Source organism: Balaenoptera ricei, chromosome X (assembly GCF_028023285.1).
Source record: "Balaenoptera ricei isolate mBalRic1 chromosome X, mBalRic1.hap2, whole genome shotgun sequence".
Lineage (NCBI taxonomy): Eukaryota > Metazoa > Chordata > Mammalia > Artiodactyla > Balaenopteridae > Balaenoptera > Balaenoptera ricei.
The window spans coordinates 28341333-28351132 of record NC_082660.1 but is presented as its reverse complement, the minus strand read 5'-3'; the positions used below and the strand labels follow the sequence as shown (position 1 = coordinate 28351132).

Here is a 9800-nt window from a genome sequence, read left to right as displayed (position 1 = left end):
AAAGCAGCCATAGAAAAGAAATGATAACCTACAAAAGGAATCCCCATTAGGCTATCAATGGGTTTCTCAGCAGATACTCTACAGGCCAGGACTGAGTGAAATGACACATCCCAAGAGTTGAAAGAAAAAAATCACCAGCCAAGAATACTCCATCCTGCACATATGAAGGAGAAATAAAGACTTTCCAAGACAAACAAAAGCCGAGGGAGTTCATCACCACTAGCTCTATCTTGTAAGAAATACTGAAAGTAGTTCTTTAAGTGGAAACAAAAAGACACTAATCAGTAACATGAAAACATATGAAAGTATACAGCACACTGGTGAAGAAAAATAAGCAGTCAGATTTAAAAACTCTAATTATGTAATGCAGTGGTGTGTTAACCACTTAACTACAGTATAAAGATCAAAGGAAAACTTAAAAATAATTATAGCTACTATCATTTGTTAATGAATATACAATATAAAAAGCAGTAAATAAAGGCATCAAAAATAGAAAAGGGGGGAGTAAAAGGATGAAGTTTTTGTGGACAATTGAAGTTAAGTTGCTATCAGCTTAAAATGGACTGTTTTATTTATGAGATGCCTTACATAAGCCTCATGGTAACCACAAAGCAAAAAACCTAGAACAGATGCACAAAAGATAATAAGAAATAGAGCTTACACTACAGAAAAATCACCTATTTACAAAGATAGGAAAAAGAATCAATGGAAACACAAAACAACCAGAAAACAGTAAGATGGCATTAGTAAATTCTTACCTACAAACAATGACTCTAAATGTAAGTGGACTGAATTCACCAATCAAAAGGCATAGAGTGACTGGATGGAATTTTTTTAAAAAAATCAAGACCCAACCAAATGCTGCCTACAAGAAACTCACTTCAACTTTAAGGACACACATAGACTCAAAGTGAAGGGATAGAAAAATATATTTCATAAGTGGAAAACAAAAGAAAGCAGAGGTAGTTACACTCCTATCAAACAATGTACACTTGAAGCCAAAAATGGTAACAAGAGACAAAGAAAGTCATTATATAATGATAAAGGGGTCAATCATCAAGAAAATATAAGTCATAAATATCTATGTACACAACATCACAGCACATAAATGTATTAAGCAAATACTAACAGATCTGAATAGAGAAATAGACAATACAATAATAGTAAGGGACTTCAATATCCCACTTTCAGCAATGGATAGGTCATCCAGAAAGGAACCCAAGAAGGACACATTGGACTTGAAACACACATTAGACCAAATGGACTTAACAGACATTTGTAAAATATTCCATCCAACAGCAGCAAAATACACATTTTTTTTTTCAAGTGCACATGAAACATTTTCCAGAAGAGATCAACTGATAGTACTCAAAACAAGTCTAGCAAATTTAAGAAGATCGAAATCATATCTGCAATGGTCCAGCCACCGCAGGGGGTCTTCCAGGTCCCAACAGAGAGGGGTAAGGGACTGAATAGCACCGTGAGTATGGGGTCAGAAGGACCAAGACAACTGATGGTTGCAAGGTACTTTATTTAGAATTTACTGAATCTTATATAGACAGAAGAGGAACTCATTATTAGACAATAATCCCATGGAATTGCTTATCGTCTCAGTTCAGTCACTACCACGGATGTCAACAAGTTTACAACAACTATCCTTGAACATTATCTTCCCTTAACCAGGCTCACACACAGCCCCCAGCCATAAGGAACAACCAGGACTCTCAGCTCCCTGAGGTCTCCTGGCTTGAGATAGTTTTGCTAATCTCTTTTACATTCCTCAGGCCTGGGAAAAAGAGTGCATTCCAAGTCAAGGGTAAGGGCTTTGCTTTCTGTGAGAAACATACTGTCTCCTCCAGGAGTTGCCTCTGGCTAAGACTGTATGCCTCCCACAATACCAAGTATCTTTTCCAACCACACTTGTATGAAACTAGACATCACAAGAAGAAAGCTGGAAAATCTATGAATATGTGGAAATTAAACAATGACTCCTGAACAACCTTGGGTCAAAAAAGCAATTTAAAAAAATCTCTCAAAATAAATGAAAATAGAAATACAACATACCAAAACCTATGGGATGCTAAAAAGGCAGTTCTGAGAGGAAAGTTTAAAGTGATAAATGCATATATTAAGAAAACAGATCTCAAATAAACAACTTTACACTTCAAGGAACTAGAAAAAGAACAAACTAAGCCCAAAATTAGCAGAAGGAAAAAAATAACAAAGATCAGAATGGAAATAAATAGAGACCAGAAAAACAATAGAAAAAAAATGAAACTAAGAACTGACTGTTTGAAAAGATAAACAAAACTGACAAACCTTTAAGTAGACTAAGAAAAGAAGACTCAACATCAGAAATCAAAGAGAAGACATCCCAACTGATACTATAGAAATACAAAGAATTATAAGAGACTACTATGAATAATTATATGCTGGAAAATTAGCTAACCTAGAAGAAGAAATGGATGAATTCCTGCAAATATACAACCTTGTACCAAGACTGAATCATGAAGAAATAGGTAATTTGAACAGACCAAGTAAGGAGATTGAATGACTAATGAAAAATTTCCCAACACAGGGACTTCCCTGGTGGCACAGTGGTTAAGAACCCGCCTGCCAGTGCAGGGGACACGGGTTCAAGCCCTGATCCAGGAAGATCCCACATGCTGCAGAGCAACTAAGCCCGTGCGCCACAACTACTGAGCCTGCACTCTAAAGCCCGTGAGCCACAACTACTGAGCCCGTGTGCTGCAACTACTGAAGCCCACGCGCCTAGAGCCCATGGTCCACAACAGGAGAAGCCACCAAATGAGAAGCCCATGCACCACAACAAAGAGTAGCCCCCGCTTGCCGCAACTAGAGAAAGCCCACACACAGCAACAAAAACCCAATGCAGCCAAACATAATAAATAAATTTATAAAAAAAAAATTTTTCCCAACACAGAAAACCTCAGGATCAAATGGCTTTACTGGCGAATTCTATCAAAATTTTAAAGAAGAATTAATACCAATCTTTCTCAAACTCTTCCAAAAACAAAAACAAAAATCCCCCCAAAATAAAAAAATAAATAAGAGGGAATACTTCCAAAATTATTTTATCAGACCAGCATTATCCTGATATCAAAGTCAAGTAAAGACACTACAATAAAACTATAGATCAATATTCCGATATAGATGCAAAAATTCTGACAAAATAATAGCAAACCAAATTTATAACACTTAAATAGGATTATATACCACAACCAAGTGGAATTTACCCCTGGGATGCAAGGCTAGTTCAACATATGTAAATCAATAAATATCATATACCACTTTAATAGAATGAAAGGTAAAAATCATATGATCATTTCATTAGATGCAGAAAAAGTATTTGACAAGATATAACATCCTTTCATGATTAAAAAAAAAAAAAAAAAACCTCAAGAAATTGGGTATATAAAGAACATATCTCGGAGGGCTGCTCCGCAGGGTCAGGGAGGCCACCGGCTGGAGCCATGACCCTGAACCTGCGCACCACGCTCATTTTCGGCGGCTTCATCTCCCTGATCGGCGCCGCCTTCTACCCCATCTACTTCCGGCCCCTAATGCGGCTGGAGGAATACCATGGGGAAACTGAGGCTCAGCGAGGTTGTTCAACATGCCCAAGGACACACAGCTAAGAAGGAACAAGCCATAAATCGAGCTGGTATTGTCCAAGAAGAAGATGTGCAGTAATTTAAACAGTATGGTAAACAGTATGGTCCTGGCATAAAAATAAACACTTTGAGCAATGGAACAAAATAAACCCCAGAAATAAAGTCCCGCATTTATAGTCAACTAATATTTGACAAAGGAGCCAAAAACACTCCATGGGGAAAGGATAGTTTATTTAACAATGGGTTTGGGAAAACTGGATAACCATGTGCAGAAAAATCAAATAAAAATACTGTATATCATTTATGTTGAAAATCTAAAAAAGCCAAACTTGTAAAATCAGAGAGTAAAACGGTGGTTACCAGGGGCTGGGGAGCAGGAGAATTAGGGAGATGTTAAGGGTACAAACTTCTGAAGAGTAGATAAATAAGTCTTGGAGATCCAATGCACAGCATAGTGATTACAGTCAACAGTATTGTATTATAAACTTCAAAGTTGCTAAGAGGTAAGTTCTTAACTGTTCCCACCACAAAAAAGAATCATCATGTGATGTAATAGAGGTGTTCGCTAACACTATGGTGTTAATCATAATACTATATGTAAATGTATTAAATCAACACATACATCTTAAACTTATATAATGTTATGCCAATTATATCTCAATAATAAATTTTTAAAAATTAAGAAATTATAGAAGCCTACACTCTTTGAAATATTCACATTTATTCATTAGTATACATTACTAATGCAAATTTTATTTTTGCATTCTGAGGCAGTCCTTGAAAGCATAATACATTTTTTAAAAAGTCCATGTGGGGCTTCCCTGGTGGCGCAGTGGTTGAGAATCTGCCTGCCAATGCAGGGGACACGGGTTCGAGCCCTGGTCTGGGAAGATCCCACATGCCGCGGAGCAACTGGGCCCGTGAGCCACAACTACTGAGCCTGTGCATCTGGAGCCTGTGCTCCGCAACAAGAGAGGCCACGATAGTGAGAGGCCCGCGCACCACGATGAAGAGTGGCCCCCGCTTGCCGCAACTAGAGGAAGCCCTCGCACAGAAACGAAGACCCAACACAGCCCAAAAAAAAAAAAAAAAAAAAAAAAAAAGTCTATGTGGCCCAGGGACTTCCCTGGTGGTCCAGTGGTTAAGACTCTGAGCTCCCAATGCAGGGGGCCCAGGTTTGATCCACTGGTCAGGGAACTAGATCCCACATGCATGCCGCAAGGAAGATTCTGCACGCAGCAAGGAAAATCCCACGTGCCGCAACTAAGACCCGGTGCAGCCAAATAAATAAATAAATATTAAAAAAAAAAAAAAGTCTATGTGGCCCATGCAGTGACTTGTGTTACTAACGGAGAAGATCCAAAGGAAACATTCTGATGGGCAATAGCTTCTGCAGCTAGTATGTATTTGCCTTTCATGAAAAACCAAACCAGTGTCAGGACCCCAGATGAAGGTTGGAATTTCTTGCTTAGTATTCTCAGGCAGTACTTGCATCGGTGAATATGGGCAGGGAAAATTTGAAGGGCCCATCAAAGCAGATTGTTTCTTTTGCTCTAGTCATGCAGGGAATATTTTCAAAGTGGATATGGAGTTCTATTGGGGTCAACGTTGGAGTTTTTATTGTTTACCAGCTATATGTGCCTTTAAAAATATCTTCACCCCAGATAATGGTGAGTCTTACTTTGTGCTGATATTCAAGTACCTGGTACTGGTTGTTCTGAGGCTCAAGTTTATCCCATCCTTTACTCCACTTGGTTCAGCCTCAAAACACACAGGGGTCTTCCAATGACTCTTTTTTGGCTGAAGCTATATAGTAGTTAGCTTTTACTATGTAACATACTATTGCAAAACTCTGGCTTAGAGCCAACATTTATTGAGCTCATGATACGGTGACTCGGCTGAATGATTCTGGGCTGGGCTGCCTTGGTCCATCCTGCCTGAGTTCACCCATGCACCACTCATGCTGGCAGATGGATGATCTAGAAGATGACCTTACTTTTACATCTGGCAGGTGGATGGGGGTTGGCTGGGGTGCTATGGAAGTGACTGGGCTCTAATGTGATTTATTGATTTAACAATCAATTTATTTATTTGACAGTAAATCACAATGTGATTTATTGTCCTCAGCAGGCCAGCTCGGGCTTCTCCACAGGGCAATCACAGGGTTCTATGAGGTACAAGAGGGGGCAATCCCCAATGTGCAAGCACTCTTCAAACCTTTGATTGCCTCAGATGTTTTCAGGTCCCCTTGGCCAAAGCAAGTCACATGGTCAACCCAGATTCAAGGGGCAGATAAGACTACCCCTTGTGAAGGGAGGAAAATAATTATGGCCATGTTTGCAATCCACCACAGCTAGTTTAAACTGGTTTCCTATAGTTTGTGATCAACTACTGATAAAAACTGTTTTTAATTTTAACTTTAATTAATTAATTTTTTTGGCCACGCCACACGGCTCATGGGATCTTAGTTCCCCGACCAGGGATTGAACCCGGGCCCTCGGCAGTGAGAGTACGGAGTCCTAACCACTGGACCGCCAGGGAAGTCCTTATTTTTAATTTTTAAAGTGTTAATGTGGAATGTTTTTATAATCATGTCTGGGCACAACGATCACATAACTAATCAGGCAAACTTTACAAGAAACACATTTGAAATTGATAAACCAACAGTGGCTTCAAACCAATCTCCTACCAGCATTTTAACAGGGTAATCCCATTTTCCAGAACTTTACATAGGATATTTAATGATCTTGGAAACTCATATTGTGTGTGTGTGTGTGTGTGTGTGTGTGTGTGTGTGTGTGTATACACACACACACACACACACATTTTGTGTGCTGAAACTACTTCCTTTGTAAATTTAGTCAGTAATGCTCCCAAGTGCTTTTCTGCTAGTAGGCAAAGAGGGACAGTTCTAGAAACTGCTGTTTGTGAAGACAATAACAAGTCACACATCCTGCTGCAAAAGAGAGCAGTTTTGATTACTTTGTCACACTTGGTGTATGTTTTACCAGAAATGCTGGAGGCTTAAATTTGAAACCCCTCCCAAAGTGGTAGCAGTGGCTCAGCACATATTATTTAATCTTCCAGCTCAATAAAACATTCCTATTTCCTCAAGCAGTGATGAGGCCATCTGGAGCCCAGAATGACCAGACAAATGGGCAGTATCGGTTACTATTGCTTCTCAAGGAACATTAACCAAAATGTCCTTTTAAAGTAAAGCATCTGGACCTATTTATCACTGTTTAACAACTTGAAGGGGGTTGCATCTTAACCAGAGGACTGCATTAAGATGCTGAGGATGCATGGAAAAGAAATTCAACAAGGAGAGAAATGACTGTCAGCATCTCTCCTTCTCCAAGACTTAGAACTCTCAGTCAGTGTCATGGGTGGCAAAAAATCCCCAATCCATGTTTCTGTGTTTTAGAGTCTTTTTGAATTTTCAAAATAAGGTGAAAAGTTGCCCCTAGATTAGATTCTTCAGAAACTCATGTAATTTCATGGACACTGAGCCTTTCCCTGACCCACTCAAACACACACACTCACACAGATCTGACCCAACTCCTGAATGAACCCTGACTTCTAACAGGCCTCCTCATCCAGCCCCTGACCCCCCAGAATTGACGGTTCCTTCCTGAGGACCACTACTGAATCCTGAAGGCTCTTAAGCAGTGGCGTGACATCTCAGGTTCACGTTTAGAAAACCATTAGAGCAGCAGGATTGGGACAGTTTTTGCTGTGTAAAACCATGAACCCCACAGAGGCTTAAAGAAACAATCATTTCATTGCTCATGATTCTGTGGGCAAAGCAAAGCACATGGCCAAACCCTGAGCCCGTGCACATAGGGACCAGTTAAAGGTGTGGATACAAACCAGGGACCATCGCTGCAGCCATCTACTGCAGAGGGGTTCATTATTTCATCTGTGAGTTCCTTCAAAACTTGTGGATGGATTTTCTATGGCCCTGGTGATTTTTTTTTTAATGTGAGAGATGATGAGGCTTTAAACAAGGTTCATGAGAAGGGTAATCAGGGGACAGGAAAGTATGTATGTTCTGTTTTGATTTCTATTTAAGTCTAAATTGACTTCAATGTATGCTCATTTTTCCACTGGGAAGAGTTTCGTGTTTTACAAACCAAGAGAATTCATCCTGTAGACTTAATATTTCTATAAAGTAATCATGATCACAATGTATGATCCCCTAGAACCTCACGCTGTTTATAGATCTACAACCAGAGAAGTACCCATTTAAATTTATTTTTTAGTTTACAAGTTAGTTCTCTATTTACATTAAGGAGGCCACTTAATCAATTATTTCAAGTATAAAAGAAACAAATTCTTGTTCTTTTGGTCAATATTTTTATCTCTTCAAAGTGCTCTAATTAGATTACTCGTTCATTCCAAAAATAGTTACTTAGCTTATTATGTGCAAGGAACACAGTGCCATGTAAGATATGGTTTTCCCATTTGCTATCCCCTCCCTATCCCAGGCTTATTCATTCATTCCTTATTCATTCAGCAAATATCTGAGTATATTTTATATGCCAAACGCAATTATAACTCTACATATCAAACTCATACATTCAATCAACAAATATGTACTGAGCGTCAGTTTTGTGCCAGGCACTATGCTAGACAGAGCTCCAAGGGTGAGCAAAGCTCAGCACTCTTTACTTTCTGTAGTTTACAGTGGACTTGGGAATACAGACATTAATCTGAAAAATCACACAAACATGAGTATATTCAATCACAAAATGACATAAGAAAAGCACAATAAAGGAAAAGAATAGCCTGCACTAGGGAGCCACAAAAGCTTTCCTAAGTGATGCCTGAGCTGGGATTAGAGGTCTGGGAAGAGCCAGTGGGGGAACAAGAGAAGAAGAATCCATGGCAAAAGCCACAGCACACAAAAACGCTCAGCGGCTGGAGAAGCACAGCCCGTGACCAGTACTGAAGGAAGGGAGGGGTAGAGAGACGGAGGTGAGAAGTTGTGGAGATGAGACTGGAGGTGGGAGATGGGAGATGGCTCATGCTGTTGAAACTGAGAAGGATCCTGTGGGACCCTCTTGGGTACAAAAAGCTTTTCTGTGTCCCCCATTTCTTATTTGCAGGAAAAGGGCTTCAGCCCCCTAGACCTTCCCTGCGTTTCAAAGGGCAGGTGCAAACAGTTGCTAATCAGGGAAGGGAGGGAACGCAGAAACAAAGGAGGAGCAGCTAAGAAACAATAATGACAAATGCAAGACATGCAGCCACCATTATGGTGTCATACAGAATAGTTTCATCACCCCCACGATTTCCTGTGCTTCATCTTTTCATCCTCCTCTACCCTCCCCCCAAACCTCACTCACCCCATATAAGGAACCAACTTACCACCCCCCAACCCGGGAGCAAGCAAGGGCACCTGTTACTTGTTTTCCCTCCCTCCTTGAGTCCCAATTAAGCCTTGCCTGAAAAAAAGAAAGAAACAATAGTGCAGAGATGGGGCAGTGTCCTTGGTTCCTCCTCAAGGAATACACTTAACAGTATATCTTTCAGTTCTTCTACCGTAACTAAGGCCCCCCTTCCACGTGGAGGATGGTAACCTCAGGCTGAGCACAAGAGTCCTGAAACACCACACTGTTACCTCACCACCAACCAATCAGAAGAAAGTCACACACTCTGCAGCTCTCACCCCAAATACTGCCTATAAAAACTTCTCCCCCAAAACCATCGGCTAGTTCGTGCATTTTTGAGGATGAGCCCCCCGTTCTCCTTGCAGAGCCCTGCAGTAAACCTTTCTCTGCTCCCAACTTCGACAGTTTGGTTTGTTTGGCCTCACTGTGCGTTGGGCACACAAACTTGCGTTCGGTAACACCGTGAAGGGATGTGGGTCACGGTAACTACATGGGCTTTTATCTTAAGATAAATGAGAGAAGCTGAAGGACTTTAAGTGGGAGGGGGACACTGTCAGATTTGTTTTTAAAGTGACTGCTCTGAGTGTCATGTTGGAGCAGAGATTGGTGTGGGGCTGGGTGGGAGCAGGAAAATGAGGAGAAGGAATCCCTGTTTCGTAGTCCAGGTGGGAGCCTTGACGAGGGTGGTGCCAGTGTAAATGGAGAAAAGGAGATGGATTTCTGAATTATAGTTGGTAAAAACAACAGACTCTGGTGATGGGTGTGGTCGGGCTGA

At 40.5% G+C, this 9800-nt stretch overlaps 1 protein-coding gene across 1 annotated transcript; it reads left to right on the top strand.

Moving 5' to 3' along the window:
• Positions 1 to 3494: 3494 nt before the first annotated feature.
• On the top strand, positions 3495 to 8586 carry LOC132357854 (small integral membrane protein 20-like). Its single transcript, XM_059911694.1, has 2 exons — positions 3495 to 3603; positions 8471 to 8586. The coding sequence occupies exons 1-2, from the start codon at positions 3495 to 3497 to the stop codon at positions 8584 to 8586; spliced, it is 225 nt and encodes a 74-aa protein (XP_059767677.1).
• Positions 8587 to 9800: the final 1214 nt, after the last annotated feature.

Coding starts and splice junctions, on each gene's coding strand:
- LOC132357854 (XM_059911694.1), top strand. CDS start 3,495: ATGACCCTGAACCTGCGCACCACGCTCATTTTCGGCGGCTTCATCTCC. Junction 3,604..8,470: donor AATGCGGCTGGAGGAATACC/ATGGGGAAACTG, acceptor TGCCTGAGCTGG/GATTAGAGGTCTGGGAAGAG.